The sequence below is a fragment of the Portunus trituberculatus genome, chromosome 20, assembly GCF_017591435.1.
Source record: "Portunus trituberculatus isolate SZX2019 chromosome 20, ASM1759143v1, whole genome shotgun sequence".
NCBI classification, from domain to species: Eukaryota; Metazoa; Arthropoda; class Malacostraca; order Decapoda; family Portunidae; genus Portunus; species Portunus trituberculatus.
Genome location: NC_059274.1, coordinates 14528217 through 14544609, shown reverse-complemented (window position 1 = coordinate 14544609; position 16393 = coordinate 14528217). Strand labels below are relative to the sequence as shown.

General features: G+C 42.5%; 2 protein-coding genes across 5 annotated transcripts; one reads left to right on the top strand and one right to left on the bottom strand.

The window, feature by feature from the left end:
• Positions 1-204: 204 nt before the first annotated feature.
• LOC123506622 (trans-1,2-dihydrobenzene-1,2-diol dehydrogenase-like) lies at positions 205-12176 on the top strand. Of its 2 annotated transcripts, none has more exons than XM_045258870.1 (8): positions 205-329; positions 729-941; positions 1081-1244; positions 1445-1572; positions 4708-4831; positions 5087-5212; positions 5780-5930; positions 12041-12176. In XM_045258870.1, exons 2-8 carry the CDS (start codon positions 734-736, stop codon positions 12079-12081), a joined length of 942 nt encoding a protein of 313 aa, XP_045114805.1. In that variant the 5' UTR covers positions 205-329; positions 729-733; the 3' UTR covers positions 12082-12176. The 2 variants fall into 2 exon arrangements, with proteins under 2 accessions (XP_045114805.1, XP_045114804.1); XM_045258869.1 differs by lacking the exon at positions 12041-12176 and adding an exon at positions 6829-7438.
• Positions 7563-13668, bottom strand: LOC123506621 (synaptic vesicular amine transporter-like). Of its 3 annotated transcripts, none has more exons than XM_045258868.1 (12): positions 13568-13668; positions 12471-12616; positions 12070-12203; positions 10768-11658; positions 10293-10376; positions 9917-10102; positions 9659-9699; positions 9366-9512; positions 9095-9238; positions 8778-8961; positions 8370-8515; positions 7563-7998 (listed from the first exon to the last, which is right to left on the bottom strand). In XM_045258868.1, the coding sequence occupies exons 3-12, from the start codon at positions 12197-12199 to the stop codon at positions 7879-7881; spliced, it is 2073 nt and encodes a 690-aa protein (XP_045114803.1). In that variant the 5' UTR covers positions 12200-12203; positions 12471-12616; positions 13568-13668; the 3' UTR covers positions 7563-7878. The 3 variants fall into 3 exon arrangements, with proteins under 3 accessions (XP_045114803.1, XP_045114802.1, XP_045114801.1); XM_045258867.1 differs by lacking the exon at positions 13568-13668 and adding an exon at positions 12946-13194 and having other exon boundaries at positions 12471-12652; XM_045258866.1 differs by lacking the exon at positions 13568-13668 and adding an exon at positions 12946-13194.
• Positions 13669-16393: the final 2725 nt, after the last annotated feature.

The following is a 16393-nucleotide window of genomic DNA, read 5'->3' as shown; positions in this document are numbered from 1 at the left end:
TTTAGTGGCGCCTTGTTTTAACGAACGTAACTAATATGAATTGTAAGAGAACTAATATTAAGAGTGGATGAAAACTACTAACGTCTAGAATGAGAAAAAAAAAACAATAACAACAACCAGATATTCAGTGTTACCAGTGTTGATAAAACTAAAAGAAGTTTCAACGTGTCAGAAAAGCGATAAGTGACTGTGCGATAATCGTGATCTAAAAGTTCATAACAAGTTGCCAGTTTCCAGCCGGTATATAAAAGGGAGCCCAGCATAGGAACAACGCAGAGTGGACGACGTGTAGGTGAGGTGAAGTTCGCAGTTGTATTCTCCTCTATCAGGTATTTAGAGTGTGCTGTTTTGTCTGTTTGATACGCATGTTGGGATGTTTTGTTTTCTAGTGCACCATGTAGGAAGTAAGGAGGAAAGATCCTTGAATTTCAACCAGATGCAGGAAATGTGTTGTTTTGTCTGTGCAATATAGATGTTGGGAACTATTTCATTTTGGTGCGTAATTTAAGTAATGAAGGGGTATTCATCAATTATTCAGTTGTAATAACACGGGAACGCCTTATTCTAATATCTTGAGTGGTGGGAAGCGCAAGGAACAGAGAACAAGTATTGACAGCAAACAACTTTTTCTCTTCTCTCCCTAATACGAATACTAACAGTGTAGCACAAACAGTGGTTCACTTTTAATTTGTGACGTGACAGCAAGGTGTAACATAGTTAATTTCCAGTCACAATGGCTTGTCCAACGCGGTGGGGCATCGTCAGTGCCGGCTTGATCTCTTCTGACTTCGTGGCGTCCCTCAAAGCACTGCCTGTAGACGAGCATCGAGTGGTGGCGGTGGCAGCGCGAAGTCTGCCGTCTGCCAAGGCGTTTGCTGCCAAGCACGGAATAGAGAAGAGCTACGGGTCTTACTCAGAGTTGGCAGCAGATCCTGATATCGGTAATGTAACAATTGAATTACTTAATAATATCTCTTACTATAAAGCTAAATTTTTGTATCTTGTCAAAAAGTTTATTAATCCTTTGACATGATCCTTTTGACATGATCTTTTGATGCTTATGGAGGGTAATTTGGGCAGATGCGGTGTACGTTGGCGCAGTGCAAACCAAACACCTTGAGGTGGCATCACAAATGTTGCGGAGTGGCAAACCTGTGCTATGCGAGAAACCCTTGTGCATGAATGTACGGGAGACTCAGAAGCTGTTGGACGTGGCCCGTGAGAGCAAGGTCTTCCTGATGGAGGTGAGGCAAACGTTCCTCTCGTCTGTCAAGTAACAATGTTCTACCGTTGTCATGCAATTCGATGACTTTGATATATCATTCAATTAGGGAGTTTGTTTACTTCTGACGTACGCAGAGGAAACATATTTGTTGTAATTCAGGGTAGGATCAACGTCTAAGATGTTCATGTATATTATTTATTGTCTGTGTTGCTGCTGCAGGCCATCTGGTCGAGGTTCTTCCCGGTCTATAAAGAGCTCGGGCGGAGGATTAAGGCAGGCGAGATTGGCGATGTGGTGCAGGTGATCGCCAATTTCGGCAGGAACTTGCAGCACTTTCAAAGATTGCAGTAAGTATATAGATGAAGTTTATTGAACTGTTTTTTCCATAGTATCTTACTGGCTACTCTTTCCTTTATAAAATGCCTTCATTAATGTAGCTAATTTGTAAACACCTACAGAAACGATAATTTAATTGCAGTGAGGTCGAATAGCACTTGTTCTCAACTCACTTTTCTGTTCCCTCTTACTTTCTCTATCCTCATTTCTTTCCAAAGCTGGATGTTGCGTCTATGCGCGCTATGGCTTGACTTACTCTCTTGCCCATAAGTGTCCATGAGTTTTCCACCATCTGGTCTCGAATCTGAAGTCACTCTCTAACTAAATTTATACTATGTGCTCTCTACCTCTCCCCTAACTCCTCTGACTATAAGAAATTCTTTGACTATTTAACTTCTAAAGTGGAGCATATTCTGGCGTTCTATCCTTTTGTGGAGATGTCCATCCTTGGAGATTTCAATGTTCACCAGCTTTGACTTTCCTCTACCTTCACTGCCCATCCTGGTGAACAAGTCTTCAACTTTGCTCCCCTCCATGACCTAAAGCAACACCCTACTCGTATTCCTGACCATTTTGGAGATACACCCAACATTCTTGACGTTTTCTTACCCCCAATCCTTCTGTTTATGCTGTTATCCTTTCTTCTCCGTTGAGCTCCTCTAATCACAATCTCATATCAGTATCTTGTCCTATTTCTCCAATCTCTGCTCAGGATTCACCAAAGCGGAGGTACCTCTGGGGTTTTGCCTTTGCCAGTTTAGGGGATATGAGGAGGTATTATGCTGAATTTTCCTGGAATGATAATTGTTTACGTGTCAGAGACCTATCTCTGTGTGCTGAATGCATAATAGAGTTGATAGTGTCTGGCATGGAGGTGTACATTACTCACTCTTTTTCTCAGCCTAAACCTTCTAAACTTTGGTTTAACACAGTCTGTTCTCGTGCTGTATGTAATAGAGAGGTTGCTCACAAAAGATACTTAAGGCTACCATCACCTGAATCACATGCACTTTATATTTCTTCCCGGAATCATGCCAAGTCTGTTCTTCAACTTGCCAAACACTCCTTTATAAAATAGAAAATGTCAAGATTTTTCAAACAACTCCCCTCGAGATTTCTGGCATTCGGCCAAAACATATCCAACAACTTTACTTCTTCATCTTTCCCTCCTTTATTTCATCATGATGACACCACTGCCATCACATCTGTCTCTGAAGCTGAATTCTTCTCTCAATCCTTTCCTAACAACTCTACCTTAGATGATTCTAGTCTTGTTCCTCCCTCTCCTCCTCCCTCTGACTATTTCTTGTCTTCACTTCTTTGCAATTACATTTTTCATGCGCTCTCTGACCTAAACCCTCGAAAGGCTTATGGACGTGATGGGGTCCTTCTAATCGTTCTCAAAAACTGTGTTTCTGTGCTTGCACACTGTCAGGTCAAACTCTTTAAATTTTTTCTATCGAATTCTACCTTCCTTTCTTGCTAGAAGTTTGCCTACATATAGCCTGTTTCTAAAAAAGGTGACCGTTCGAATCCCTCGAACTACCACCCTATATGTTTAATCTCTTGCTCGTTTAAAGTTTTTTTTTTTTTTAATCTATCTTCAATAGGGAAAAATATTCAAACATCTGTCACTTAACAATCTTCTATCTGATCGCCTGTATGGATTCCGTCAAGGCCACTCTTATGGTGATCCTTTGGATTTTCTTACTGAGTCTTGGTCATCCTCTTTTAGAGATTTCGGTGAAAGTTTTGCTGTAGCGTTAGATATATCAAAAACTTTTGCTAGAGTCTGGCACAAAACTTTGATTTCAAAGCTGCTCTCTCTACAACTTTATCTCAAGTTTGCTTTCCGACCATTCAATTGCTCCTGTGGTAGACGGCCACTGTTCTCCGAATTCTATTAACAGTGGTGTTCCTCATGGTTCTGTCCTGTCACTCACTCTCTTTTTATCATTCTTTAAGGATCTTCTTAACCAAACTTCTTGTCCTATCCACTGTTACGCTAATGATACCACCGTACACCTTTTCACGTCTTTTAAGAGACGACCAACCCTTCAAAAAGTCAACAGATCACGCCCAACCTTAGATCTTTCTAAGATTTCTGATTAGAGCAGAGAAAACGTAGTAGTGTTCAATGCCTAAAAAATTCAATTTTCCACTGTCAACTCGACACAACCTTCCAGACAACTATCCTCTCTTCTTCAGTGACACTCAACTGTCCCTGTCTTCTGCACTGAATATCCTCGGTCTGTCCTTTACTCATAATCTTAACTGGAAACTTCACATCTCATCTCTGGCTAAAACAGCTTCTATGAAGTTAGGCGTTCTGAGACGTCTCCGCCAGTTTTTCTCGCCCCTCCAACTGCTAACTCTGTACAAGGGCCTTATCCGTCCTTGTATGGAGTTCTCTTTGCACGTTTGGCGGGTTCCACTCACACTGTTTTATTAGATTGGACGGAATCAAAAACTTTTTGTCTCATCAACTCTTCTCTTCTAACTGACTGTCCTCAACTTCTTTATCACCGCCAGAATGTTGCATCTCTTGTTAACTTCTACCACTCTTCTGATGCTAACTGCTCTTGTGATCTTGCTAACTGCATGTCTCCCCTTCTCCTGAGGCTTCACTGCACAAGGCTTTCTTTTCTCACCCTTATTCTATCCAACTCTCAATCTTTCATACCTTTCTGTGGTAAAGTATGAAACTCCCTGCCTGCTTCTGTATATCCAACTTCCTATGACTTGCGTTCATGCACAAAGCTTTCTTCTTCCTCTCATTCCTATTCATCCCTGAATTCTGGATAACTCACGTGACATTTAAGGGAACTGGCAACGCCATGGGCCTTTCTTTTCATATTTTGTTACCCTTGACCAGTTATACTTCCTGCATTAAAAAAAAGATTAAGAGGAGCCCTGTCTTTTGGCTAACTCTATCAGATCTGCAAGAAGGCTGGCAAATAAGTGTGCCTTTTATTTTAATTTTACTACCCATGGCTGGCTTTCTCTTCTTTCATAAAAAAATAATCGTAATTTCTATCTACAAGTATTTATTAAGGTTTCCCATGTAGTTTATTAATCACAAAACACCGTTGAATCTTTATGCGCTTATATATCGTTTCCTTCTCTTATCGTTCACCGCATTGCAGGACAAAAGAAACAGGAGGCGGAGTAACGCTGGACATTGCCCTCTACCCCATTCAGCTGACGAGCTTCGTGATGGGCGGTGAGCGTCCCATCAAGATCTTGGCTGGGGGACATCTTAATGCTCACGTGAGTCACTGAAAGAGACCAAAACGAGTAGGGCGCCTTTCATCAGGAGTAGCAGTAGTAGCAATAATAAGTGAAAACATTAGCAATGGTAATACGTACATCACTGAGTCCACTTACCTACCATCTTGTAATGGAAGTCACACGCATAATTTGTCTCCATAGTGCTTGCTTGAATGATTCCTTCAGTAATGATCCAGTGCTTTCTAGGGTTTCGTATATCTCATCAGAAAATTTAGGTTGCTAATTCCACTTCAGGAAGTGGACGAGACGATCGGTGCTACTCTGGTGTACTCCAAGGGACGCGTTGCCTCCATCGCTGCTTCTATGAATGTTGATCTGCCCTCGGAAGGTTTCATCATCGGCACAAAAGGAACTATTAAGGTAACTCATGTTAAGTCTGTTTGGTCTCCTTCATTTATTTTCCTTCTCTTAGATGCCGACGAAGAAGATTCCATTGTCCGTCATTATACGAATATTTCTTAACAATATGGAGTCAAAAGCTATTTATAAAATCAACTTGTATAACTTAGTTTTAAAGTCTGCCGATATTACACCACTTACCGTCTTTCAATTACTTTTCATTCTTGAACTTTGAAAAACTTCCTTATTGACAGTTGCACAAAGCTACTCGTTGTTATATCTAAAGTTTTGATGTTACTAATGGAAGAATGAAACAGTACTTTGACTGGCAAATTAACAACACAATACCTTACCTTGTTGTTCCCTCTCCTTCCAGTCTCGACTCCTTTATGGCAAAGATATCGCAGTATTTCGGGAACTAAACTGGATCCATTGATTTTGAAATTCATATCATGTTTCTCTCAGTTCATTGGCAGTCCTCTTTCCCATGCCAGGAAAAAAAATACCATGAGCAATTCTATCGGAGGTGTTTGGTATACTGGAAACTATTTATCATTTAACACTTAAAGACATGTTGTGTTGTTGCAGATTCCTTTCCCTGTCTGGTGCCCTGAGCATCTGGAGGGACCATCCGGGAACTTCAAGGCGCCCCTTCCCAAAACTGGAGAAACGTTTAACTATGATAACAGCCAGGGACTCATGTACGAAGCGATGGAGGTGCGTCGCTGCCTGAAGGAAGGTGAGTCCTTGGAGAACCCAGTGGTGTTGATGAGTGCACTGTTGTACGTATTCCCTTAATTGTTTGACTTTAGTTTTCATTCTTTCTTCTTTAGTGGGACATTCTAAGCTAAAAGTATTCAAGGGTCACTCATGTAATGCCTAAAATGTTTCTTCTTTAGTTCTAAGGCAAAGTTATTTTCATTCTTTCTATTCTAAATCTGCAAAACAGTTTCAACATTATTTTCCCACTAAAAAATTATTAGATTCCTTAATAGTTCGTATATATCGTCATTGATGCGAGAGGCGAATGTGCTTGCAAAACGCAAATCTTCCTACTTAACTGTTTATAACCAGTGGCAGGAACATTATTTTGAATGATGTTACGTCTTGGATTACTGGAGAGACGTTTGGAGTACGTCACTGCGGTTTAGTTATTAGTCAAATAGCGACTTCACATCAGTTAGTTTTTAGAGTTTTGTGCAGACGCCACACAACACTGAGTTCAACAGGACACACGACAGGCTCCTTGGTATCACTCCTGCCTGTCGTACACCCCACTGACAACTCCGCTACTCGCTAAGGCTCTTTTGATGCAGCCATTAGCAGCGCCGGATGTAAACATAATATCAACATTTACATGAGTACCCCTTGGTCACGTGCTGTGTGTGTTTGATGGCAACATCTAAAACAGATGAAAGGCAATGGAAATATCCTATGGAAATATCCTGGACATTAAAACAGAGAACTTCCGTGATTTTCAACAAAGCATCTGTTTCTACCAACCCTTAACTAACTATAGGTGCAAGCTTAGGCAATAAAAAGTTGCTGTGCTTCTTTTTAAACCGAATGGGACTCATGAATTACTGAGCCTTTCCTGGAAATAGTGAAGCCTTTTGACTTCCTCCTTGCCGTTACAGGACTTTTGGAGAGCCCTGGGGTGAGCCACGCTGAGTCCCTGACCATTGCAACCATCATGGAGGCAGTGCGCACCCAGGTGGGCACCGTGTATCCACAAGACTTTCAGTAGAGAGGCCACTGCAGCAGGTGATACAGCCTGCCCAAGAATCGTATGCTGTAGAGCTCATGTACGAATATCTCGAATTCTTTTTTTCCTCAGTGAGGCACGAAGCTTGACATGATTTGTGGAATATTCCAGCCTTTTTCAGGCAATTATAGGACTTAGTGTTGCCGATAGAACAAGAATATGAGCAAAAAAACAATGATTGTAGCACTGCTTGTTAAGCTTTAAAGTCATTCTCAAGCACTAATGGGTTAACTGTTATTGTCTCTGTCGTTAAGTAAAAAAAAAAAAAAAAAATAAATAACCTAAAGGAAACGAAATGAAGAGTAATAATTGTTTAGACCTTAAGTCAACATTCTGCTGTCATCGTTTGTTTCGTGAAGTATAAAAAAGAAAACTAAAACCTAGTGAATAATACTGTAATGATTGTTTAAGTTTTAAGTCAGTGTTTGGCACCAAGCGTGTGGCTGTTGTTCGTCTCGTGAAATAAAGAAAATGAAGCCTAATGTCTAACTTCCATAATGTACTAATTCATATTTAGCGCTTTGTAATGAAAAGTTAATGTCGTTCAAAGTCTATCAGACTCGTTTCTCAACTGACAATTAGAGAGGTCAAGGAAGCAGCAACATCTATGGAACATACATATATTAACATATTAGCTGAAACTTTACTGTACATTCACCTGGTACTTATGCTCTTATCCCAGCTTGCTTAGGTACTTTAAAGGACATTTATCTTAATTAGAGGACAGGGAAAAATTAAACTAACACACAATCACAAGATGTGAGACAAGACGAGCCACAAAAGACAATTCCTTACAAACATGAGCAGCTTACAATTGACAAGCTACAGCAACAGTTTAACAAACAATCGAACACATGTCGAGGATGCTTGGAGATCAGAGCCTCACAAGCCCTTCTAATAAGTGTTACTGGATTCTTGAGTTCTAATCGTCGTCCTCGTCAAAGAACTGGTGGTAGGTGACAGAGGACTGCCTGTTGGGCTGCACGATGGTGGTGATGTGGGTCAGGTAGTCGTTACGCCTCGGGGCCGCCATGAAGATGGCCTGGGAATGAGTGGTTGGTCAGATTTAAGACGTTTCGTTAATGATGAAAAAGGTAGGTCATTACAAAGAATTTAGAAGATTAGACCAAAAAAAAAAAAAAGCCAAAACAAATAATTTAGAGGTCTCTATAGATCAAAGACTGTTTCTTGATGCATTTCTGAATAAGGTGTATGAGATCTATTCCAGTAGTGTATTTTTGTATCTACTCGTACTCATTACTTTGGATACGTCTTTTATAATTACCAAGAAACTATTAAGTAATATATGAAAATCAAGGATGTAAAATTTAGATCGTTATTATGAAATGTATCAAACTGAAGCATAGCTTCATACTTCTCTTCTGGGCAAAGTTTTCTTCTAGAGCGGATTACCTGCGTCTCAGAGGCGGAGGCGGTTGTGGTCTCGTGATTGCTCAGGAAACAAAGGAGGGGACAATAGCACAAGTTGAGGAAGGCCATGGAACGCATCAGCCACGGGAAGCCAATCACCTCCACCACGGCGCTGCCCACCAGAGGCCCTGCGAGACAGTACGACTATGAAAAACTACTTGTAGTTTGTAACTAGGCAATTCACAACCTTATCCTGTTATTATCACTGTCTCCAGTCACGTGTAGGTTTTTTTGTCTAATGCATTCTGGCACTGATATCTTAGCATGAATGGTGAAACGGTGAGAATATTATGGTTAGTATAATGACTGCAATGGAGGGATGTCCGAAATGAATTTCTTAAAGCTTAATAACCTGTTCAATGAGGAAAAGAAAAAGTCACTCAGGTTTACCCAAAAAGTAGGCAAGGGCCACTGCAGCCTGGGCGATGGAGTATACTGCTCCATAAGCTCCTACGTGGCGAGTGTCGACCAGGGCTGCCAGAAGGGGCATAAGGGCGGCGTCCACGGTGCCCACTCCCATGCCCAGGAATAGATGAGGCCCGGATAATGCCAACAGGGAGGTCGCCTCAGGTACCTCGAGGAGAGAGTGACACTATTAAAACTCGCGACAGGAATAATTCTAATTCTGATTCAGACAGAAGTGTGTGAGGCAGCAGAGGAAAAATGGACTTCAAGGAGGCAGCAGCGTGCTGCGGTAGAATGCTCACAGTGGCTGCAGCTAACGCCACGAGCATCATAGCCAGCAGGGCAGCCCTCCATCGACCAAGAGTGTAGGAAGGTCCCGCAGTACAGCTGGTGCCCAGGAAGTATCCCACACTATCTGGAATGAATACTACACCCAGCTGCCATTTCTGCAGGAAGAAAGGGAAACGCTTTAAGTACATAGCCAAGAAAGCTGTGATTGGAGCATTCTATCACATTATGAGAGGCACTGTAAAAGTCTAACAATTCAGGACTTCCAGGCCTTGTCATAAGTACCTGCAAATGTAGATTGTCAATGAGCCAGATGGGGAGACAAGGCTCCAACACCGCCAGCGTGGAGGTGGCCACCATCACGGCTCCAGCTGTAACCACGATGTATGGATCCCGTACTAGCTGGTTCAAGGGAGTCGCTGTCACCATGCGCTGAGTCGATGGAATGACCACCGCAAAGTGAAAAGGAGAAAATGTTGCGAATCGTGCGTTAGTGACGAAATAGAACGCTATAAAGTTATGTTCAAGTACAGTGTCATTCATATTCCAGTCAACGCACGGGTAGATTTAAGACTCACCTCGGGCACCTTGCGAGGGTTGAGCACCACCACCTGTACGACTGTGGACAAGATGGACTGTAGCTCTTTATACACACACAGTTAATTAGGACGTATGGTTTCTCTAACAATATATTCATAATCTTTACTTTCGTTACTTTGGAAAGATGATAACATATATGTATTTAGAATACCATGATACCATGACCAGCACAATTCATCCTCCTGTCAACGTCACAGCGCATTGCACTCATGGACTCACAGGTGAAGCAAACTTACTTCCAAGGACCACCGTCAGAACTGCCACAACCAGGAAGGGAGGCGTCTTGGAGTCCATGAAGTCATAAAGTAGGCTGCCGAGAGGGTATCCGGTGAGGACCCCAAGTGCTATGCCGCCCATTACGAGGCCCTGCACCCGACCCCGCTCCCCGTCATCCGTGTAGAGCTCAGCGATGATACCCATACCTGGAGGGAACCCTCATGAAGCATTACAGAAGGTTGGAAAAGGGATATTACAAGGTTTATTCAAGGTATCCATGTTTATAGATCAAAATAATTTGATGTTAGAATCCACCTCAGAAATCATACAACTACGAAAGACAAACATTTGTTATTCTCCTCTACTTGTAAACGTTGAAAGACATGTGAAACTAACCTGACACGGCGATACAGGCTGAGGCGACACCCTGAAGACTTCGGGCTAAGAACATCAGGATAAAGTCTTGTGCGCTGGCGAACACTTGAAGGATACATCGGAAAAAAAAATAAAAGGAGATTAAAGAACAATACAACATTAGAAAATCGCACTGATATAATTCTTTATCTATTGGTATTAGTCTCATCCTTCGTCAGTCAGAATGATATAGTAAACTGAGTAAACTGACATTTGTAATTGATTTCTAACCCTCGAAGTGAAGGTTTACTCTAAGGAAGACTGCCATACATCCAAAAGATTGCCAGGTGAATATTTTATTCCACCTGGGTATGTTCCAGTTCCATAACATAAAATTTTCAAGCTAACTCAATCAGTGATGAGCCTATATAAGTTTCAAATTATGGCCTCTGTAGGCAAACATAATTTGATCTTGGTGGTTGCGAAAAGTATGTAAAAGCATCACTCAGATACTTACAGACAGCGGATAGCAGAAGGTTATGGGTGCCGAAGACCAGTGGGAGTGAGTATCCGATATGGGTAGTGAGGGAGCCTACCATAGGGTTTACCATTAGCTGTACCAAAGCCTTGGAGGACAGCAGCATTCCAACCTTCCAGTTCTCGTCACTAATATCCTTGTACATCCCCCTTTCCGTCACAGCAGCACCAGAAACGGAGGCTGTTGTAGGTTTTATGGGCTTGCTATCCTTTGTTTTTTTACTTTGTTTTACCTCCTCAGACGTTGAAGGTGCCTCATATGTTCGATGTCTCTGAGAGGAAAGCAAAACTCTTTTCTTAGCCGTCAGAAATTCAGACGAAGATCCATTTATAATCTGTTCACTTTTCGCAAACGGACTCTTGTTGTATTCACTTGCTACGTGTCGGCTTTTTGTTTTGTGTTCACTTTGCATTTCTTGGAAATATTCATTGAGCATCCTTCTTTCGGCTCCAACAAACGCACCATCTGTTTTCTGAAAAGCACGCATACTCCTGAGCCTCTGATACCAGCGTGGGGACTGAAGGATTTTCAAGTCACTTGTGTCAACTGTTGCACGTTTTTCATTGTCGTTCACTTCATGAAGAGGTTTTCTTTGATCCCCTTTACTTTCCACTCGCGATGACAGTCGAGGGGAGAGATGGTGAATGGAAGCAACAAGTTTTCTCACTTGTGTCTTGTGTGCTGGAGTGAGCTTCCGTCCCTTTAAAGACTGACGTGTAAGATTCCCGTCTCTTTCCAAAAAGGACGTGGACGCGTCAGGGGATGAGAGGGCAGTGACGAAGGACGATGGTGTGGTGATGGTGCTGGTGTTGAGTGAAACTGGCACGTGGCGGTGCTCCAGTTGGTACAGGTATTCTGGGATGATGGGCACTGACAAGAGATACGGAGATGAGAGATGGGACTGGTAAATTTTATATGGGATTTATTTTATAAGTCTTCCAATATGCCTAAGAAGATTCCAAACATGAAGAGTGAGATGACAATAAGGTAACAGCGATTGTAACCATGCAAGAAACATGATGATCTCATCGGGAAAACTCATCAACATGACAATGACAAGGTAAAGATTCATAATTCGAAATTATTATAAAGAACAAAATTGGCCTTACTAAATATCGATGTGTTTACTTTATGTTTACACCAGGATTTTAATCTTTGCTCCAGCATCTTTCGTGCATTACTTATCTGTCTGCTTCCTTACTTACACTACCCCTTCCACCCTAAGTAATACGGAGCCTCTTTAACCTCGCAGCATTTCATTTGAGTCTTACTATGACTTACCAACGACGGTGAGCAGCATGTTGTCCAGCACCAGAGCGGCGTAAACCAGCACCACCACAGCAGCACGACTCTGCCTCAGCTTGGCCACCCCGCCTCGCACCGCCGCCACTCCCCGGCTCGCTCCCAGCATGCTCCTGTACACGAGGGTTTTGAGGACACTTCTCTCACTCCTGTATTTCGTCGATAATTTGAGCATTATTCAAGCAATTTTTGTCTCTGATATTTTTTAAAGGAAAGGGATAATGGAACAAGGAATAAACACTGGTATTGACATCTAAGTGAGTGATTGAAATTAGTGGATAGTAAAAGAAATAAAAGGGCGAATGGATATGTGCTGAAGTTTTATGGTGTTTCGTTTGATAATCTTCTAGAACAGGAACGTAACTAAACACATGACTCACCTGAGCCCGCAACCTCCTCACCGTGCACTTCCTTCCCTTTACTTCATGACGCTCATTCCCAATGACCTCTTGTCCACTGCACTCCATCCACGGCCGCCATTTGCACTCATTTCTCCATTGCACTTATTCCTCTCCTCTTTCATTATCTGCACATGCAAGGTTTGATTAATCTTCTAGTGTATCTAAGAGAGAGAGAGAGAGAGAGAGAGAGAGAGAGAGAGAGAGAGAGAGAGAGAGAGAGAGAGAGAGAGAGAGAGAATTATCTTGTTCCCTTATAATGTTTTGTGGAATTCTATATGTACTGTGATTTCACTCGTTAGATTCTACTGTATACATAAAGGAAAGTAAGTAATAATGGCAATTTCTTAGTTTCTTCCAGTACAGCGATGATTGCAATGTTTTGTTGAAAGCCGAGCCATCATCACAGTTATCAATGTACGCTCTATTGTATGTACAGTACTTTCATTTCACTCACGCAAGGTATTCACTTCGGTTAGAGCTGAAATCCTGTCTTGTTTGGTTACTCTGAGTGCATCTATTTTCGTGCATTTTTTGTCATTCACTTTTCGTTCTGGCGCACGAGTGAAAATGTATGCACTTGAGCCGCATTCATGTTAGGTATCACTGTGCCACAAAGACAAAGACCATGAACGACCCTTCGAGGCTCATGCCGCCGTCACACCTGGATCACTGCTCACACCTGCACAACATCTGCTCCGTTACTGATGTCGCGTACACACACACACACACACACACACACACACACACACACACACACACACACACACACACACACACACTGAGTCTCAATGGCATGTTTTATATTACGTATTGTCATGATTTCTTCAGATTTCGTTTTATAATGTAAGAAATACTCCCTAGATTGCATTTCCTTTCTGGGTTTCATTAGTAGTACAATAATTGTCCATAGTAGCATTGAGTTTTTGTCTATATTTTTGTAAACATCTTGCTTATAACGCAGTGTGCTAAATTCATTCCAAGTTGATATATCTTTTCGTGTTTGATTTTCTCTATGCACACCTTTAACAAACAATTATTGCCACAAGTGAGCACCTTCACTACCACTCGTGACTCACCGCTAGTGCTACTGACGCCCTGTAGCTCTGAGTGGGTGGAGGGGATCGGGGGGACGGTCTCACCTTCTCCACACATTGCCAGCAGGGAAGTGACGTCTCCGTCATCCTGCGGGACTTGAAATACTCGGAGTTAAGTCGCTGCGCCACAGGTTTCCGACACAGACGCAAGTTGCCATGGTTACCAGAACGAACGCTTGGAAATTCTGTCTTGTTTTACACACACACACACACACACACACACACACCCTGTGTGTGGTGTGTGCCTGGTCTTAGGCCTATCCGAAGATCGGAAATAATGAGCTCTGAGCTCGTTCCGTAGGGTAACGTCTGGCTGTCTCGTCAGAGACTGCAGCAGATCAAACAGTGAAACACACACACACACACACACACACACACACACACACACACACACACACACACACAAGCCAGAGGACCGGGGTTCGATTCCCCGGCCGGGTGGAGATAATTAGGTGTGTCTCCTTTCACGTGTAGCCCCTGTTCACCTAGCAGTGAGTAGGTACGGGATGTAAATCGAGGAGTTGTGACCTTGTTGTCCCGGTGTGTGGTGTGTGCTTGGTCTCAGGCCTATCCGAAGATCGGAAATAATGAGCTCTGAGCTCGTTCCGTAGGGTAACGTCTGGCTGTCTCGTCAGAGACTGCAGCAGATCAAACAGTGAAACACACACACACACACACACACACACACACACACACACACACACACACACACACACACACACACACACACACACACACACACACACACACACACACACACATACAAACATACACACACACACACACACACACACACACACACACACACACACACACACACACACACGGTCGGGTGTAGATAAAGGTTGTTTTCAGGGTGGGATCAGACTAAGCTCGTCCGTCCAATATATTAAAGTAACTCCCAAGTAACTCTGGGCTGAGCAAGGCCGGTTGGTCCTTCTTGCTTCCGTCTGGCGGCCTCGTTCGTCTTGGAGCCGCAACATTGCACTCTCCATAAAACCGCCCGGGGGAGGAAACAAATGGTCGGTATTTCTTGTGGAGATAATGGAGGTGAATCATCTGTATAACATTTATGAGAAAATTTGCTAAGAAAAAACACATGAGTTAGTGGTGTCTGGAGTGCCAGGTGCTAGTGCCAGGCCGGTCTCGAGTGCGGGAGTCGGGACGCGGTGTCTATCTGGCTGGCCAGGCTCAGCTGGGGGCAGCGATTGGACCTCGACGCAACGAGATGGAAATTGAAAAACTTCTCCGCCAATTTTACTCTCATTATCCGCTCCATGTCCGGGAAGTCATTGGAAACTGTGAAGAAGACCAGTAGAGTGAAAAATAAAGGATCTGAAAAATGAAGCCCTCTCTCTCTCTCTCTCTCTCTCTCTCGGGAAGGTGGAAGTATGTGGGGGATGATACGGTGGCGTGGGTGGCGGTGGCGGCGTGGGTGGCGGTGTGAAGAGAAGCCAGTGGGAGTCGTGTCTGTCTGTCTGGTTGTCTGTCGTTCAATGTTCCTTTTGACACAATGGCGATTTTTAGTCATTGATTTCCGTCACCGACTTGGTTACCTGGGATTTTAGTTATTTAATTATCCTTTACTGAAACTCCGTTAGGTTAGTTCACCACCAGTATTGCTGTGAACGTAAGTAGCATCGCTGTAGTTCCCACCAACAACAATATATACAATTATCGCCGATTTTTGTGAAAATTGATTTAGTTTCCTTTTCATCATATGTAAGGAGAACTCTGGACAAGGACAATAAAAATAATGGAAAAAAAAGTTCACCAAAGATACCACACTCTAAACGAGGCAGTTCAAAGGCAACCTCAAAATTCCCTCGTTTAGAGACCTTCCTCTTGAGAGAGTTAAGTAGATATTGCCATCACCTGTAGTGGAGAGCCGCTCATATGCAATAGTTACTGTTCTAATTGGCAATATATGGTTACTTGTATTCAAACTGTATGACCTAATGAAATGGGGATCTTTTGTGTATTGCTCTGAATTTATTGATCTTATTACTTCCATGAGGACGTCTATTAACGCAGCCAGTGATTCCCAAACTGTGCCTCGCGACTATCACCAAAGTGCGCCGTTTAATTTTCTGACGTAGGTATGTGTTCTTAAGTTTGTATCCTTTAGTAGGACTGCACTACACTGGCTACAGAGTTAATACGTCGTTAAATTCTAATATGTACCTTTAGTAAGCCACGAAGCAACATAATATGAGAACCACTGCCGTAATCGTAACTACCTCTTACTTAACACGTGCTGCAGGTGTGTGTATCTTGAATTAGTTAGTCATGCATTTATTCAAGTCATTTACACCTTACCTGTGCGTGCATAAGTCTCTACATACTATAGCTGATAAGGTCAAGCTTCATGTACTTATAAAAGATACAACAGATACACGTCTTGTTACATTATGCATTGTACCGTCAGTGGCATAGGCAGATATCCTCTCTCTCTCTCTCTCTCTCTCTCTCTCTCTCTCTCTCTCTCTCTCTCTCTCTCTCTCTCTCTATTATTATTATTATTATTATTATTATTATTATTATTATTATTATTATTATTATTATTACTACAAGGTATATTGTGCTTTCAGATCGATACTTTACAATACAGACAGGCACAGTTTGCTTTACCAGAGTGATGTGGGCAGCTTAACAGTTTGTGGTTGTGGAGGTGGAGCCTGGAAGCATGGGATGGTGGTGATTTGTTTGTGAATATACTGTTAGTCTGGAAGCAGTAGACGTAATGTTAGGAACTGTTGAATAGGGTTCAAGGAAGATGAGACAAGGTTTCCGAAAGTCATACATTAA